Source organism: Anolis carolinensis, unplaced genomic scaffold, assembly GCF_035594765.1.
Source record: "Anolis carolinensis isolate JA03-04 unplaced genomic scaffold, rAnoCar3.1.pri scaffold_11, whole genome shotgun sequence".
NCBI classification, from domain to species: Eukaryota; Metazoa; Chordata; class Lepidosauria; order Squamata; family Dactyloidae; genus Anolis; species Anolis carolinensis.
In genome coordinates this window covers 2,258,570-2,277,994 of record NW_026943822.1, presented here as the reverse complement: position 1 = coordinate 2,277,994, position 19,425 = coordinate 2,258,570, and the positions used below count along the sequence as shown (strand labels likewise).

The 19,425-nt window shown below is 44.0% G+C and overlaps 1 protein-coding gene across 1 annotated transcript; it reads right to left on the bottom strand.

Moving 5' to 3' along the window:
* Positions 1–1,407: 1,407 nt before the first annotated feature.
* Positions 1,408–19,391, bottom strand: vps33b (VPS33B late endosome and lysosome associated). Its single transcript, XM_062963523.1, has 23 exons — positions 19,156–19,391; positions 16,462–16,542; positions 16,309–16,370; positions 16,166–16,215; positions 12,758–12,825; positions 11,653–11,698; positions 11,318–11,412; positions 11,076–11,180; positions 9,837–9,933; positions 9,480–9,557; positions 9,270–9,343; positions 7,167–7,253; positions 6,989–7,079; positions 5,986–6,060; positions 5,747–5,811; positions 5,580–5,634; positions 5,441–5,487; positions 4,338–4,470; positions 4,140–4,213; positions 3,949–4,050; positions 3,789–3,864; positions 3,103–3,213; positions 1,408–1,541 (listed from the first exon to the last, which is right to left on the bottom strand). Exons 1-23 carry the CDS (start codon positions 19,384–19,386, stop codon positions 1,462–1,464), a joined length of 1,983 nt encoding a protein of 660 aa, XP_062819593.1. The 5' UTR covers positions 19,387–19,391; the 3' UTR covers positions 1,408–1,461.
* Between the last annotated feature and the right edge of the window lie 34 nt (positions 19,392–19,425).

The window sequence follows — 19,425 nt, the reverse complement described above, 5'->3', positions numbered from 1 at the left end:
AAGCATTCTCTCCTGACGTTTCGCCCACCTTATGGAAAGCATCCTCAGAGGTGAGGTCTGTTGGAAAAACTAAGCAAGGAAGGTTTATATATCTGTGAAAGTTCCAGGGTGAGAGAAGGAACCAGTGTGGATGTTGTAATTAATCACCTTGATTAGCATTAAATGGCCTTGCAGCTTCAAAGCCTGGCTCCTTCTTGCTGGGAGAATCCTAAGGGTACTCTCTCCCACCCTGGACCTTCCACAGATATATAAACCCCACTTGCCTAGTTTACAACAGGCCTCACAACCTCTGAGGATGCCTGCCATACGAAACGTCAGGAGAGAATGCTTCTGGAACATGGCCACACAGCCCAGAAAACTTACAGCAACCCAGTCCTTGAACTTCTCAGTTGCTGCCAGAAAAACCTCCCAGGAGGCTAATGCCCCATCCTTATTTTAATAGGAATTATAATCAAATTATATATATACAGTAGAATCTCACTTATCCAACATAAACGGGCCGGCAGAACGTTGGATAAGCGAATATGTTGGATAATAAGGAGAGATTAAGGAGAAGCCTATTAAACATCAAATTAGGTTATGATTTTACAAATTAAGCACCAAAACATCATGTTATACAACAAATTTGGCAGAAAAAGTAGTTCAATATGCAGTAATGTTACGTAGTAATTACTGTATTTAATAATTTAGCACCAAAATATCACGATGTATTGAAAACATTGACTACAAAAATGCGTTGGATAATCCAGAACGTTGGATAAGCGAATGTTGGATGCGACTCTACTGTATATGCATAATTATGTTATATAAACAAAATTATATTATTGTAATGTCATATTAAAATGTTTAAAATCAATGCTTTTGGGTTGTTTTAAGGCTACAGACAATGTGGTCGCTGTTGCCCATTTTTAGTCAAAAGATATTTCGCCACTTGTGCTTCTATTTTTATCAGTTTTATACTAATTTATGCAATGTTTTGGATACGAAATAAATAAATAACTTGTACATATCTATTTAGAATCAAAAGAGCTAAAAGTGGCTGTTGTATCAAAAGAGGAGAAAAGCCATCTATCCTTTCGTTTTAATTATAACTTTATGTCATTAACACCTTAGCTTTGACGTGATTATGTAATTAATTACAAGGAGCTAATTATTTTCTCTAACTGATCAATTCCACATTATGTTACAGCCTTATGCCAAGTAGAGATCTCCAGGCATTTCGCGTAATACGTTTTAACAACATTAAAATAAAGATTTAAAAAATATTACTTTAAAGAAGTAAACAAAGACCAAGGCTTTTAAGATCAAGTCTGGGTCAGCTGTAGAGCAGAGGAAAGGCAGGGTCTACATTCAGTAAATAAATAAACACATGGAGAGAGAGGGAGAGAGAGACAAAGAGGCATGTGCTGGAGGAGTTTGTTGTTTGTTTATGAATTCAATAAATAAATACAAATCAGCTGATCATGCTTTGGCCTCCATTGTGGCCTCCAGCAGCCGGACGCTGTTGGTGATGGCTGTGGTCAGGAACACAAACCGGAGCCCTAGGAGGAAGAGGAGGAGAATAGAATAACTGTATTGTCATTGTAATAATAATAATAATAATAATAATAATAATAATAATAATAATAATAACAACAACAACAACTACTACTACTACTTTATTTTTATACCCCGCCCCATCTCCCCAGTGGGGACTCAGAGCAGCTTACATGGGGACCAAACCCGAAACATACAACAATAAAACGATAAAACAATTATTCCAACAGTAAAACATCAATATCAATAAAACCATCATAATAATCAACATACAGCATAAAGTATTAAAAATAGGAGACTAAAACAAGGATCTGGGCCAAAGTGCAGATTATATCAAAATGGGAGAGGTAGTTTCTCAGTCAAAATAGTCCATAAAGTGCAAAATAGTAGTGGCAGAAAATCCTATAGTTGGATGGGCAGATAGTTCAACCTAATAATTAATCGTCGAAGGCCTTTTTGAAGAGCCAGGTTTTTAGGCTCTTCCAGAAGGAGAGGAGGGTAGGGGCTGCCTGATCTCCCTGGGGAGCGAGTTCCAAAGCCGGGGGGCCACGACGGAGACATTGTACATTGTACAGCAAAATTAAAGCCCAGCCCCAATGCACATTATATATGTAGAGCAGGGGTCCCCAAACTTTTTAAGCCGAGGGCCGGTCCACAATCCTTCAGACTGTTGAGGGGCCGGATTATCATTTGAAAAAAAAAATACAAATTCCGATGCACACTGCACATGTCTTATTTGTAGTGCAAAAACAACAACAACAACAACAACAAAAGAACAATACAATATTTAAAAATAAAAATAATTTTAACCAACATACATTTATCAGGATTTCAATGGGAAGTGTGCTCCTGCTTCTGGCCAATGAGATAGTCAAGTTAATTAGGGTTATTGTTGTTGTTGTTGTTGTTGTTGTGTGCCTTCAAGTCATTTCAGACTTTGGGCGAGCCTAAGTCTAAAATGTATTTATTTATTATTAAGTATTTTATTTACTACATTTGTATCACACCCTTCTCACCCCAAAGGGGACTCAGAGTGGCTTACAAATTATATGTACATACAATATATTATATTATTAGCATAGCACAATATTAGCATTATATATTACTATATTGAACTATACCACTATACTGTAATATTATTACAGTAGTAATATTATATGTAATATAGAATACATAATTAATATTATTATATGGTATTATTATTAGTGTTATATTGTATTACATTATAATATTATTATCAATATTATATGTATATACAATATATTATATTATAAAACTGAGGGCAGGGGCCAGGTAAATGACCTCGGAGGGCCGCATCCGGCCCCCGGGCCTTAGTTTGGGGACCCCTGATGTAGAGTTACAAAAACAAAGCAACCATCTTTCCACATTCTAATGGCTATTGCACAGCCCCTAATGCCACATCAGTGTGAACCCATACAGTTCAATAGAGTCACCGTTCTGGTCTCACTCAGCCTATTCGTCCTTGTTTTCATCCTCCTCAACCATCTGGCCCGATGGGAGTTGCAAGCCACCCCGTCTTCTCCCCAAGAGAGAGAGCGCCAGTACCTTTTTCTCTGCCCAGGAAGCGAAGAGCCGAGATTTCAGAGAAAGTGCAGCCTCCCAGGAAGACGGCCAGGACCACGCGCTGGGAGTCCCAGGCAGGGCTCTCCTCTCCAGCTGCAAGGAAGGAGAAAGATCTCAGCCGGCATTTGGAAACAATAGACATTGACAAAATCACGATCTGCCAACTGCAAAAGGCCACCCGACTGGGATCTGCACGCATCATCCGAAAATACATCACACAGTTCTAGACACTTGGGAAGTGTTCGACTTGTGATTTTGTGATATGAAATCCAGCATATCTATCTTGTTTGCTGTGTCATAATAAAATAATAATAATAATAATAATAATAATAATAATAATAATAATAATAATAGCAGCAGCAGCAGCTGTAATGAGGGCAGGAAAGCCACAGAATCAGGAAATGGTGAGCTGACTCTTATATGGTTCTGTGGCTTTGATCGCCTTTCAAATGTTTTATGGAGGCTTTGTCCTCATCCCACTAGATGCAGGATTTGCATAGATCCCAAAGCCCTGTGGCCAGGAACAGAGGACGCCTCCAAGGGAGCCTTGGCTCTGGGAACTCCCTCCCTTGGTGCTTCTGCAGCATTCAAATGGAGCAGACAGAGGGAGGGAGGGAGAGAGGGGGAGGGTGGCCTTGTGGAGAGCAGCCCTGGGATGCCCCACTGACCTGTGGCCAGGAATTCATTGGCCCCAAGGAGCCGCGTCACCTCCTCTAGGCCCAGCCAGCTCTTGCGCTCCAAGACCTGCGCAAGAAAGACAGAGAGCGGTCAGGGAGGGGGTCCTGGAAGCCACACAATCCTTGGGGGGGCACCATCTCCCCAAAGCACCTGCTCTATAATCTTGCAGCTCAGGGGGACGTAGGCTCCGCTGAAGACGTAGGCCATGTCCCGGGGCGCCTTCAGGTCGTACTCGCCATCCACTCGCGGGATCTGAAGGAGGGGCACAGGAGGGGAGGGCTGTCAGCTGCCTCTGCTGCTCTCCCTGCCGCCCCCTCTGCCGCCCCCCAAGGAGGACCCACCAGGCCCAGCTTCTTGCTGATGCTCCGGAAGTGGCTCTTCTTGGCCAGGGAACTGAAGGCGTCCGAGAGCTTCCCTGGGGGGGAAGAAGAAGAGGAGGGGCTGCGGCGGCGGCTTCCTGGGGCAAAGAACATCCCCTTCCTTCCTTCCTTCCTGCCACCCACCCCTGCCCCAAAATGTGCAGGCGCCTCCCCCGGTACCTGCCGCTCGGTCGGTCACCAGCCGGCTGACCTTGTTCTCCACGGCCGTCACGGCTTCCCCCGGAACCTGCTCGGTCAGGATGCCCAGGCTCTTCAGGTTGTGAAAAGTCAGCAGGTGCTCTGGGCCATAGCTCTGGGGCAAAGAGGGCAGAAGCATCAGCAAGAGAGGTGCAAGAAGGGGGAGGGTGGCCCCAAAAGAGAAAACGTTGTGGTTCAACTAGACGAAGATGAAGGGAATGTGATTCCAGAGTCTGGGAGAGCAGTGGATGGTCTTTCACTGAGGGAAATGAGGGGATTTTAGATCACGATTCTGTCTGTGAGACGGGGCTTGAAAGTGAAATTGTTTAGGAGTTCAGCAGACAGGGAGAGACAGTGAATGGTAGCGATAACTTTTAAACTACAAGTAGCGGAGCAACTTCTGACAAAGGCCCGAAAGGCCAAGATCGCTCGGCTAAGACAGCAAGTGTGTTCGACAGAGGTATCAGGCTTGATCTTAGGGAGGAAAACATCCAGCTCAGGAAATCCATGAGAAGGAAGAGATGAGAAAGTCACACAAGCCAGAGGGTCAAGATCAAAGAAATGCCATGCTTTGCAGCCCTAAAATTAGAGTGTTTCTTTGAGGATTCAGATCATGCAACGCTGCTAGATAGCGTGGATCTCAAGTCCTGTTTCCTGTTCATATTTTAGCCAAAGTTTGTGCGTTTTCTGGATCAATGTCCATTTTTTGATTCTTGTTTCCCTGTATTTATGCTCATGTTATGACTCTTGTTTTCCTGTACCTTTTGGATTATTTGAATTCTTGCCTTTGAAGTGTTTGACTGCTCACCAGCTTGGTTGGGCTTTTTACTTATGGGTTACCTTTTCTGATTAACTGTTGGATTTTGTCTTTCTTATCCCTTTTGGTGATTTTTTCCCCCTTTTTATATGTACTTTCTTCAATGAACGGTTTTATTACTGCTTTTGGAGTCCTTGTTGGTGCTATGGGCAAGGTGAACTCAGGCTGAGGTGCAACAGAAAGAACCATTTGGGGGGGGGGGGGTGGAGAAAGAAAGGGATGGCTGCCCAGAGAAAGGGCGAAGAGGGAGGCTGGCCTCCTGTCTCACCTGGAGATACTGGGTCTTCAGGGAGCGGTAGTCCTTGGGGGGCAGCCCTAGAGAGGCCAGGGACAGAAAGAGGGGTGTCAGCGTGTGTCTTGCAGAAGCTCCAGCCCTGCTCCCGCTTCTGGACACAAGGCAGACCCACCGTTCTCTGTGATGGACAAGAGGCACAGCATTCGCAGGCTCTCGATGGGGGAGACCTGCTCCAGCCAGGAAGGAAGGAAAGAACGAAGGAAACACACCAATGGTCAGTGTGAGCCCCTGCTGCCCCCTCCCCAAACACACACACACCTAGGTCAGCCCCTCACTCACCTGCCGGTTAATGTGCTCCTCAATGAAGCTGATGCTCTCGCGGATGTCAAAGCCTTCCAGGAGGGCTGCAGGGGAAGAAGCCCAAGTGGCAACCAGAGCCTGACTGTGTTTTGGGGGGCACAGAGAGATTGCCCCCCTCCCTCCACATAAATACATAAATACCCCCACAACCCAGGAAAGCCTGTGGCAGGAGCCAAGGAAGCAAGACGGTGCCAGGAAGGGGTGGATGCCATACTCACCGTGCTCCGTCTTCAGGAGTTCTTGGAAATCCTGCTTAGTCTTCTTCTTCATAATGGACTCACAGGCCCCAATATCTGGAAAGCACAACACAGGGTTCTGAATGAAGGGACCAGGAACCCATTGCACCCCTTAAGTGTATTTATTTTATTTTAACCTGTTTTTACCACACTGTATGGAGCCTCCGGTGGCCTAGGGGATAAAAGCCTCGTGACTTGAAGGTTGGATTGCTGACCTGAAAGCTGCCAGGTTCAAATCCCACCCGGGGAAAGCGCGGGTGAGCTCCCTCTGTCAGCTCCAGCTCCATGTGGGGACATCAGAGAAGCCTCCCACAAGGATGGTAAAACATCAAAACATCCGGGCATCCCCTGGGCAACGTCCTTGCAGACGGCCAATTCTCTCACTCCAGAAGCAACTCCGGTTGCTCCTGACACACACACGCAAAAAACACTGTACTATTGAATTGTTTTTAACTTTTGCATTGTGCTTTTTAAATTTTGACTAAAGTGTGGGATTATTAGCTGCCTTGGGTCCCCACAGGGAGAAAGGCAGGATATAAATAAAGTTAACAATGATGATGATGATGATAAGTTATGTAAGTTAATTTTTAACTGATTTATAGTGTATTGTACAGGTTTTATATGTGTGTTTTATTGTAAGCCGCCCTGAGTCCCCAGTTGGCTGAGAAGGGCGAGATATAAATGTTGTAATAAATAAATAAATAAATAAATAAGGGCACCCACAAAAGAACATGACCCTCAGAGAGAGAAATCCCCATTTAAACTCACAGGAAATCCCCACAACCCCGTTCCCAGCAACAAGAGTGCCTTCTCTTTGTTGCATCCAAACAGGCAGGCTGTGGGTCAGTTTTTGGCCCCTGGATGAGGGCAAGGGGCTTCGTGGGGATCCCCAGAGGTAGACCCCTCCTTTGCTCCCCTGTCTTCACGTACACAGAGTCCCTTCCCCCATTTGCACAGACCAGGACAGCATTGCGAAGGGACCTACGGAGGCTGAGCAGGCGGTGCTCCTGCTTCAAGCCCTTCAGCTCCTGGGAGACAAAGTCCTTCATCTGCTTGATGTCCATCCCGCGCCGCCGCTGCCAAGAGAAGGAGCACCAGCAGGCTGAGCACCCTGGGGCTTCCTGTCATCCTTGCCCTTTGCCCGCTGCCTGGCCCCCACTCACGTCATACTGGGACTGGAGGTTCCGGGCCTTCTGGCTCAGGAAGCCAAAGACGCTGGAAAAGTGCTCGTTGCGGATCTGGCTGAATACCTGCAAGGAGGGAGAGAAAGAGGGACAGAACGGTTGGTGGGAGAGACTCGGAGCAAGCCCTGCTCCTTTGGCCAGACCTTTGCTGCTTTGAGTCTCTTGTGGAGAGAAAAGCAGCCTATAAACGTAATAATAATAATAATAATAATAATAATAATAATAATAATAATAATAGAGTCTCACTTATCCAAGCTAAACGGGCCAGCAGAAGCTTGGATAAGCGAATATCTTGGATAATAAGGAGGGATTAAGGAAAAGCCTATTAAACATCCAATTAGGTTATGATTTTACAAATTAAGCTCCAAAACATCATGTTTTACAACAAATTTGACAGAAAAAGCAGTTCAATACGCAGTAATGTTATGTTGTAATTACTGTATTTACAAATTTAGCACCAAAATATCACGATATATTGAAAACATTGACTACAAAAATGGCTTGGATTATCCAGAGGCTTGGATAAGCGAGATTTTACTGTAATAACAATAGATATAACAATAGATATAACACCATTGCTCAGATGATTCATTGGAACTTGTGCCATTTGCACAGACCAGGACAGCGTTCTGCTGATGACCCAAAATGCAGACTGTGCAAGGAAGCTGACAAAACCATTGATCGTATCTTCAGCTGCTGTAAGAAAATCGCACAGACAGACTACAAACGGAGGCACAACTATGTGGCCCAAATGATTCATTGGAACCTATGCCTCAAGTACCACCTCCCAGCAGCAAAGAACTGGTGGGATCACAAACCTGCAAAAGTATTGGAGAATGAGCACGCAAAGATACTGTGGGACTTCCGAATCCAGACTGACAAAGTTCTGGAACACAACACACCAGACATCACAGTTATGGAAAGGAAAAAGTTTTGGATCATTGATGTTGCCATCCCAGGTGACAGTCGCATTGACAAAAAACAACAGGAAAAACTCAACCGCTATCAGGACCTCAAGACTGAACTTCAAAGACTCTGGCAAAAGCCAATACAGGTGGTCCCGGTGGTGATGGGCACATTGGGTCTCAGCCAGCATTTGGAAACAATAGACATTGACAAAATCACAATCTGCCAACTGCAAAAGGCCACCCGACTGGGATCTGCACGCATCATCCGAAAATACATCACACAGTCCTAGACACTTGGGAAGTGTTCGACTTGTGATTTTGTGATATGAAATCCAGCATATCTATCTTGTTTGCTGTGTCATAATAAAATAAATAATAATAATAATAATAATATTAGGCATAACACCATTGCTCAGATGATTCATTGGAACTCGTGCCACAAACACCATCTGCCTGCAACAGAACTGGTGGGATCACAAACCGAAAAAAGTTACAGAGAATGAACATGTCAAGCCACTCTGGGACTTCCGAATTCAGACAGACATAATGAAGACATGATTGTGTTAAAAAACAAAATATGGATTGTCGATGTTGCAATCCCAGGTGACAGCAGGATTGAAGAGAAACAACTAGAAAAGCTGGCACGATATTATTATTATTATTATTATTATTATTATTATTATTATTATTATTATTATTATCATCTTCATTTCTATCCCGCTCTTCTCACCCCGTAGGGGACTCAGAGCAGCATACAACATACATCTAGGCAAAAATTGAATGCATTATACAAAGCAAATAAAACATAACATAAAATCAATAGAAACAATCAACATATAAATACAATTTAAAATCATTAACATTAAAATGTTAAAACAATGAGGATTTAAAGATCGAACTGCAAAGACTGTGGCACAAGCCAGTCAAGGTGGTCCCAGTGGTGATGGGCACACTGGGTGCAGTGCCTCAAGACCTTGGCCTGCACTTGAACACAATCGGCGCTGACAAAATCCCCACCTGCCAGCTGCAGAAGGCCACCTTACTGGGATCTGCTCGCATTATTGCCGATACATCACACAGTCCTAGACACTTGGGAAGTGTCCGACGTGTGATCCAGTACAACAGCCAGCAGAGTGTCTGCTGTGGACTCATCTTGTTGTGTATCAGGTAATACCTTGTCCTGGGCATTTAGCAGCACCTTGATGCTCCGGTCAGAGGAGGTGATCTCTGGGCCAAAGTCCACGCTCCCTGTGGGAAAAGGAGCAGCAGGAGATGGGTCCCAAAGACTGCAGGCCTCTCAGGGGCCGGAGGGGCCAGAGCGGGGAATGTGGAGTTGCGGTTTGCCCATGCCTGGGATAGAGGCAGGCAGGGAAAGGGGACTCACCACACTTGATACGGAAGGTGTCGTCCACCAGGCCCTCGTAGACCACCTGGGAGCAAAGGGCCGTGACGTAATCCACATCTGCAAAGAGCCAGAAGGTAGGTGGGTGGGTGGGTGGGAGGGGGCTGGAAGAAGCCTAAGTGGCAGAGCTGTAGGACTCCGTTGCCCAGCGGTCACCCAGCCTATTTCTCCAGGTAAAATGGGAAGGAAACGCACCTGGGCCCAAAGATGAGTGTGTTTGCAAGTCAGCACTTGCAAATGGTGATTGAAGAGAGCCAGGCTGGATCCGAGCCGTTCCCTCCACTCTCCAAATCAATGTGCCTCCCCAAATACATGTGCACACCCAACCAGACCCCCTACCTCTGTCCATGAGGAATACAGAGCCCATCTCTGGCTTCCGGCCCACATTGTCCACCTCGCTCTCTTCCATGATGTCACGCCAGAGTTCTTGGGTCATCTGAAAGAACAGGAGACACGTCTGTTCCCTTGTCCCACTGCTCCCCAACACTAACACGGAGCGCTCCAGAACACCCCCCGAAACTCCCCAATACATTTATTTATTTATTTTGTGTCAAAAGCCTTGCACAATAAATACATTTTAAAATGTGTTGTCGAAGGCTTTCATGGCCAGGATCACAGGGTTGTTGTATGTCTTTCAGGCTGTATGGCCATGTTCCAGAAGCATTCTCTCCTGACGTTTCGCCCACATCTATGGCAGGCATCCTCAGAGGTTGTGAGGTATGGATAAACTAAGTAAGGAAAGGAAAGAATATATATATCTGTGTAGAGTCTGGGGTGTGGCAAGGGTCCTTTGTCACTGGGAGCCAGCATTAATGTTTCAGTTAATCACCAGTTAATTAATTAACATTAATGCTGGCTCCCAGTGACAAAGGACCCTTGCCACACCCCAGACTCTACACAGATATATATATTCTTTCCTTTCCTTACTTAGTTTATCCATACCTCACAACCTCTGAGGATGCCTGCCATAGATGTGGGCGAAACGTCAGGAGAGAATGCTTCTGGAACATGGCCATACAGCCCGAAAGATATACAACAACATTTTAAAATGATGAAATAAAGGAAATCACAAGCAACTCAATAGTTTTAGACCAAAAGCAGGCTAAGGAAGAACTATTAGCCAAAATGTCTCGAGGACATTTCATGTGACAGCTTATGTATACAGGAAACGCACAGAGACATCACAATGAGGAGACCAAAAATTCTTGGAACGCAACTGGCAGTGGAACGACCGCACAGACAATATGGCAGTGCCATTTTTGGGCTCGGGCTGTGGCGCAGGCTGGAGAGCAGCTGCAATGAATCACTGCAATGAATCACTCTGACCAGGAGGTCATGAGTTCGAGGCCCACTCGGAGCCTATGTTTGTCCTGTCTTTGTTCTATGTTAAAAGGCATTGAATGTTTGCCTATATGTGTAATGTGATCCGCCCTGAGTCCCCTCCGGGGTGAGAAAGAAGGGTGGAATATAAATGCTGTAAATAAATAAATAAATATTTTTTGTATGATCTGGTGTAGCAAACTCTGCAACTTCCCAATACATGGAGATGCAGAAGAGTCTTCCTACACACACACACACCTTGGCACACCGGCCGATTCCATAGATCCTGGTGAAGGGGCCGAAGAGGGAGCTGAGCAGGTGCAAGGCCTGGGCCATAGTGTTCATCCAGCGCTGGTTCCCTTCCTGCAAAAGCACAGCAGCGGAAGCAGCAACAGGAGGGATTAGCAGCACAAGGTTCCCATTTCTCTCTGCGCAAGGCACCCGTCCCTACAGAGCTCCCACTCTCTGGGCAGAGAGCGAAGAAGCATCACAGGACTGACCAGGAAATAGTCGCGGAAGAATTCCGGCAGTTCCATGCTGAGGATGTCGTCGTCCAGAGGGAGAAGGTAGAAGTTCCACTCATCCCAGGTCACGTCTGGGGGAAAGATCACAGGTGGAAGCGGCTGGGCCTAGTTGACTCACAAACTCACCCACCTTCCTGCCCACTCTTCATGTCAGCATGAGCAAAGCAATGGCCCTGGAGCTTCTGAGCCCAAAGAAGGGGGGGGGGGGCTCGGAAGGCAGCCCACTGGTGAATTGTGAGCCCATGGCCTTGTCCCGGAAAACAGCATGCTTCCCCCATCCCCACATTTCCCCTCCTCCCAAAACCACTCACCTCCATAGATCCCTTCTTCCTCCAGCACCATCTCGCAGGTATAGAACTGTAGTGGAAAGGAAAAGCCAAAAATAAAGTTATTATTATTCCAGTCATTATTGTTGCTTAAGTTTTAATTGGTTGTTGATGTTGTGTTATGTTTTTATGTTTATTATGTTTTAAATCTATTGACCTGTATTTTAATCTGTATTTTAATCAGGCCCGGGCTGTGGCGCAGGCTGGTGAGCAGCCAGCCAGCTGTAGCCAGCTGCAACAAATCACTCTGACCAAGAGGTCATGAGTTCGAGGCCAGCTCAGAGCCTATGTTGTCTTTGTTCTATGTTAAAGGCGTTGTCTTTGTTCTATGTTAAAGGCATTGAATGTTTGCCTTATATGTGTAATGTGATCCGCCCTGAGTCCCCTTCGGGGTGAGAAGGGCGGAATATAAATACTGTAAATAAATAAATAATCTGTTGTTGTCTGGGCTTGTCCCCATGTGAGCTGCCCCGACTCCCTTTGGGGAGATGGCGGCAGGATACAAAAATACAGTTATTATTAATTAATAATAATAATAATAATAATAATAATAATAATAATAATAATTAAGAGCAGTCAGTTCCTTGCAGCTGGGGTCCCCTAATTCTATCCCCTTGCACACTTTTTAAAATCATTATTCACCTGTTTCTTGGAAATTAACACATGTCAATGGAGACACATTTTGTCTGCTAAAAAACTGATGCTTCATCTTGAAAGATACATTTTCTTTCCAGAAAGTTATTTTGGGCTTCAACTCCCAGAAATCCCAGCAAGGAGAGAAGGCAGGCCTCTACATGCACATAGGCACCTGGCACCAATGGGGGAAATAACAGTAACACTGGAATGAGAGTGTGGCCATCACTAAGATCCTCCTGGATGAAAGCAGCGGCCCCAAGGAAGGAGGACCCTTCCAAACAGGCCCTATATCCTAGGATGTGATCCCAGGTTTTCTGTTTATCCCAGATTACTGGTAGTAGAGACTCATATAACCTAGTTTAAAGCAGAAAACCTGAGATCAGATCCTGGGATATAGGGACTGTCTGGAAGAGCCCTAAGTCTCTTCCTGGATAGCTAACTAGTAGCTACCTACCTTCTGAGGGCTGAAGATAATCTTGTACTTGCGAGTCCGTCCAGCAGCCTTATCGGCATTGACTATGTCTGGAAAGAGAGTCAAGTCTCAATACAGGAGCAGCTGAGCCCAGCCCGGTCTGTCCTGGTTCTCATCCATCCCAGAGACACAGCTGCATAATAATAATAATAATAATAATAATAATAATAATAATAATAATTGAAAGTGAGGGCATAAATATGCCTAATGGCCAAACAATAAAGTGTCACCAGCCTATAAATATCTGGGCATATTACAGCTGGACAACATCAAGCATGAACATGTGAAGACTGTGGTCAGTAAAGAATACACACAAAGGGTCAGAAAAATTCTCAAAAGCAAGCTCAATGGAGGCAACACCATCAAGGCCATAAACACCTGGGCCATGCCTGTCATAAGATATACTGCTGGCATTATAAACTGGACACAGATGGAACTGGACAATTTGGACAGAAAAACAAGAAAACTCATGACCATTCATCACTCACTGCACCCTCGCAGTGATGTTGACCGGCTATATCTGCCTAGAAGATCAGGGGGCAGAGGACTCTTACAAGTAAAACAAGCAGTCAAAGAAGAAGAACATGCCCTGGCAGAAGATGTAAAGCAAAGTGAAGAACCTGCTTTGATTGAAGTCAAAAATCAGAAACTCCTCAAAGCACAGCAGACAAAAAACCAGTACAAGAAAGCCACACTACAAACTAGAGCTGACAGCTGGCACAACAAAACATTGCATGGAAAGTTCCTTGACAAAATTGAAGGAAAAGCTGACAAGGAGAAGACCTGGCTCTGGCTCACGAATGGGACCCTGAAGAAGGAGACACAAGGCCTGATCCTTGCAGCCCAGGAGCAAGACATCAGGACAAAGGCAATTAAGGCCAAGATTGAAAAATCAGCTGATGACCCAAAATGCAGACTGTGCAAGGAAGCTGACGAAACCATTGATCATCTCCTCAGCAGCTGTAAGAAAATTGCACAGACAGCCTACAAACAGAGGCACAACTGTGTGGCCCAAATGATCCATTGGAACTTATGCATCAAGTACCACCTGCCAGCAGCAAAGAACTGGTGGGATCACAAACCAGCAAAGGTCGTGGAAAATGAATACGCAAAGATACTGTGGGACTTCCGAATCCAGACTGACAAAGTTCTGGAACACAACACACCAGATATCACAGTTGTGGAAAAGAACAAGGTTTGGATAATTGATGTCGCCATCCCAGGTGACAGTCGCATTGATGAAAAACAACAGGAAAAACTCAGCCGCTATCAGGACCTCAAGATTGAACTTCAAAGACTCTGGCAGAAACCAGTGCAGGTGGTCCCGGTGGTGATGGGCTCATTGGGTGCCGTGCCAAAAGATCTCAGCCGGCATTTGGAAACAATAGACATTGACAAAATTACGATCTGCCAACTGCAAAAGGCCACCCTGCTGGGATCTGCACGCATCATCCGAAAATACATCACACAGTCCTAGACACTTGGGAAGTGTTCGACTTGTGGTTTTGTGAAACGAAATCCAGCATGTCTATCTTGTTTGCTGTGTCATACAACATCGTTGTGTCAATAATAATAATAATAATTATTATTATTATTATTATTTATTCTTATATCCCGCCCCATCTCCCCAAGGGGTGGCTTACAAAGGGACAATGCCCAAACAATAAAAAATACAACAGTAAAAACAACTTCAAACACAGCAATAAATACATTTAAAAAAAGCATACAACAACAATTTAAAAACAATAAAAACATGTTCAATGCCCTGGAGCAGTACAGTTGGTACTTCAATCTTCAGACTAAGGGCGAAGAATAAGTTTAACAAGATGCAATGCATTATAACTTCTAGTGGAATGGTATAGCGATAAGGTGCAAAGTGTTGGAATAAAAAGCAGTAGGGGCTCACTTTGATGTTCTTCTTAATTAAAAATGGTTTGAAAAAAGCAGGTTTTCAGATCTTTCCTGAGACCCAATCCCTACTGTTTAATTTGAAGATGCGTGGTTGTCTTTTCAAAGAAAGTGGCAGGGCTGCAAGAATTAAATCAATGTCAATTCTCTCTCTCATATTCACTCCCTTCCCAGCCTGTTTCTTATCATCTATGTTTTAAACTCTGTCCTGTGTATTTTACAGAAATATATTTTAATATGTATCTTTTATAGAAATACATTTAATATATGTCTTTATAGAATTTTTGCAATGTTTGTGTGTTTTGACTGTGCTATGACCTGCCTCAAGCCACGAGGAGAGGCAGGTAAGAAATAAAATAAAATAAAATAAAATAAAATAAAATAAAAATTATTATTATTATTATTATTATTATTATTATTATTATTATTATTATTATTTTCTATCTCCAGCCTTTGTCATGATTTTTTCCCTCTTAGGAAGCAAAGAACACAGTCTTCCATTTCCTCTTTGATTAAAAAAAGTCAATCTGTGCTTCTGTTTGATGGAACTCAAACACATCCTGCACAAGTTTATAGTCCTCAAAAAGGAGATAGGGAGTTCAGCTGGTAGGAAAAGCCCTTCCTCTTTGTCTGCCTCTCCCTCTATTCTCTCCTCCAATTTTTCTGTTTGTGAGACTGATACTTCTAAGGGAGACGCCTTTTTTTATTAAAAGTATCCAGCCACATGGCAAGCCCCGAATCCTCCTTTTTGTTCTTCTCTTGTGAGCATGGGGCGACACAAGATGTCTGCTTCAGAGAGACATATAGTTAGGCCCTAACTTTCCTATATAGAAATGTATTTCTTTGAATTAAGGGTTTCATAACTTTTAAAGCTTGACTCTAGCACAGTGGTTCTCAACCTGTTGGTTCCTAGATGTTTTGGTTTACTAGCTGTTAGGATTTCTGGGAGTAGAAGGCCAAAACATCTGGGGACCTACAGGTTGAGAACCACTGCTCTAGCAGGAGCTACATAATTTGCAACTGCAAGTATTGCTGCAGTTTGAGCATGCCTGCAATAGACTTTCAAACAGGCCCAATATCCCAGGATCTGACCCAAGGTTTTTTGTTTATCCCAGATTATCTAGCAATGCGGACTCATATAATTCCAGTTTAAAGCAGAAAACCTGGGAACAGATCCTGGGATATAGGGCCTGTCTGGAAGGGCCCTAATACAAAACCAACTCTCGCAGGAGCTACATCACTTGCAGCTACCTTTTTATTCAGGCAGGCTTTTCAAGAAGGTTTTTAAGATTGTCAGGGGCTGCTGTGATTTTAAATGCTCTTAATGATGTTCAATGCTGTTTTAATACTTGTATATTTGTATAATTTAAGTTGCATTGCAATGCTTTAGTTGTGAGCTGCTTTGAGTCTCCATATGGAGAGAAAAAGTGGGATATACATAAACATAATAATAATTATTTTTATTATGATTGCTCCGCTCACCTGCCACATATTTCACAGTCTTGATTCGCGGCCGGATCAAAAAGCACAATCTTTCGGGAAAGATACAAACAGATAGTGAAAGTGGCAAGAGAATTGTGAGAGGACCCCCACCCTTCTTGGTGACCCTGTTTCCGATCACTCACTGGTCACTGTTGCTGTGGGCTGGCTTGCTCTCCACTTTGTAGAGCTTGTCCACTTCGTGTTGCTATGCAAAGAAAAGACACCGGAAAATGAGTAGCTCCATCTCCTGCACTGCACTCTCCTTTAGTTATGAGGAAAACATAATAAACAACCACCTTGAGGATGGAGACGTTGGCGATGCGGTCCAAGGGGCTCATGAGGTCGGCCTCGATGAAAAGGTCCTTCTTTCCAGGGAGCTGTGGGGGAGAAAGTCAGAGGTGAGGCCAGGATAAGGTTTCCCTGATGTTAAGTCCAGTCATGTCTGACTCTGGGGGTTGGTGGTCATCTCCATTTCTAAGCTGAAGAGCCAGCGTTGTCCGTAGACACCTCCAAGGTCATGTGGCCACTGGCATGACTGCATGGAGCGCCGTTACCTTCCCGCCAGAGCGGTACCTATTGATCTACTCACACTCTGGGGGTTGGTGCTCATCTCCATTTCTAAGCCAAAGAGCCAGCATTGTCCGTAGACACCTCCAAGGTCATGTGGCCACCATGACTGCATGGAGCGCCATTACTTTCCCACCGGAGTGGTACCTATTGATCTACTCACATTGGCATGTTTTCGAACTGCTAGGTTGGCAGAAGCTGGAGCTAACAGCGGCCGCTCACGCCGCTCCTGGGGTTTGAACCTGGGACCTTTCGGTCTGCAAGTTCAGCAGCTCAGCGCTTTAACGCATTTCGCCACCAGGGCTCTCCTAATAATAATAATTAATAATGATAATGATAATAGTAATATTATTATTACTAATAATATTACTACCCTGTTTCCCCTAAAATAAGACATCCCCAGAAAATAAGACCTAGTAGAAGTTTTGCTGAATTGCTAAATATAAGGCCTCCCCCAAAAGTAAGACCTAGCAAAGTTTTTGTTTGGAAGCATGCCCAATGAACAGAACACCAGAGCATGCAGGATCGGTAAATGTACATACCATAGATTGTTGTACAGGGAAATAGTGGTAGTAACAAGAAATTCTTGATAGGATTTAGTTTGTCTGGTTATGCTGGTTTGTGATGACAACTACTATACAGTCTATAATAAATGTTCATTTTTTTTGTTCAACAATAAATGTGAATTCTTTTTCATGGAAAAATAAGACATCCCCTGAAAATAAGACCTAGAGCATCTTTGGGAGCAAAAATTAATATAAGACACTGTCTTATTTTCGGAGAAACACGTAATATAATGATATAGTACAATATAGTAATTTAATGCTTATATTGTACTATGCTAATACAGTAGGGTCTCACTTATCCAAGCCTCACTTATCCAAGCTTCTGGATAATCCAAGCCATTTTTGTAGTCAATGTTTTCAATATATCCAACATATTCGCTTATCCAACGTATTATCCAACATATTATCCAACATATTATCCAACATATTCGCTTATCCAACATTCTGCCGGCCCATTTACGTTGGATAAGTGAGACTCTACTGTATAATAAATGTTCATTTATTTTGTTCAACAATAAATGTGAATTCTTTTTCATGGAAAAATAAGACATCCCCTGAAAATAAGACCTAGAGCATCTTTGGGAGCAAAAATTAATATAAGACACTGTCTTATTTTCGGGGAAACACGGTATATAATGATATAGTACAATATAGTAATTTAATGCTTATATTGTACTATGCTAATACAGTAGAGTCTCACTTATCCAAGCTTCTGGATAATCCAAGCCATTTTTGTAGTCAATGTTTCCAATATATCGTGATATTTTGGTGCTAAATTCATAAATACAGTAATTACAACATAACATTGCTATGTATTGAACTACAGTAGAGTCTCACTAATCCAAGCTTCGCTTATCCAAGCCTCTGGATTATCCAAGCCATTTTTGTAGTCCATGTTTTCAATATATCGTGATATTTTGGTGCTTAATTCATAAATACAGTAATTACAACATAACATTACTGTGTATTGGACTACTTTTTCTGTCAAATTTGTTGTATAACATGATGTTTAGGTGCTTAATTTGTAAAATAATAACCTAATTTGATGTTTAATAGGCTTCTTCTCAATCCCTCCTTATTATCCAAGATATTTGCTTATCCAAGCTTCTGCCGGCCCGTTTATGTTGGATAAGTGAGACTCTACTGTATAATAAATGTTCTTTTTTTTTGTTGAACAATAAATGTGAATTCTTTTTCATGGAAAAATAAGACATCCCCTGAAAATAAGACCTAGAGCATCTTTGGGAGCAAAAATTAATATAAGACACTGTCTTATTTTCGGGGAAACACGGTATGTAATGATATAGTACAATATAGTAATTTAATGCTATGCTAATAATATATTGTATGTTCACTTGATTCGTAAGCCGCTCTGAGTCCCCTTCGGAGTGAGAAGAGCGGCATATAAATGTAGTAAATAATAATAATCTGGATTTTATATGGCAGAGTAAAAGCGTCCTAAATCAAAGGGTACTTATGTCATAAATCAGACCTGGGCCAGCTTGGGCCCTCCTCCTCCAGGGGTTTTGGACTTCAATTAACAACCAGCGGGCTGTTAGGAATTGTGGGAGTTGAAGTCCAAAATACCAGGCCTGGGCCAACTTCGGCCCTCCCTCCAGGTGTTTTGGACTCCAACTCCCAGCATTCCTCACAGCCTCAGGCCCTTTCCTTTTCCCCCTCAGCCGCTTAAGCGGCTGAGGGGGAAAAGGAAGGGGCCTGAGGCTGTGAGGAATGCTGGGAGTTGGAGTCCAAAACAACTCAAGGGAAGGCCCAAGTTGGCCCAGGCCTGCTCTAGACGGAGGCAATGCAAATCATCACCCCCAAACCAATGGGGTGATCCTTTCCCTTTCTCCTCACCTGCTCCAGGAGGTAGACCAGCTGGTCCCGGGCCAGGCGCTTCAGGAGGCCGAAATCCGGCAGCTCCGGCGCGTCCCGGTGCCCGGGGGAGGCCATCGCGGAGGCGGAAGCAGCAGCGAGGAAATGGCCCGGAACGTCGTCCTGCCCGGAACCATCCGCAACGGTCGCGGGATCCACCGGACCGGCTTTCTGGAGCACCCACTTTCCGTTATGTTGTGAAATGGGCCACATCCGGGTATGCTGAGGGTGCGATCTGCGCCTGCGCTGTCT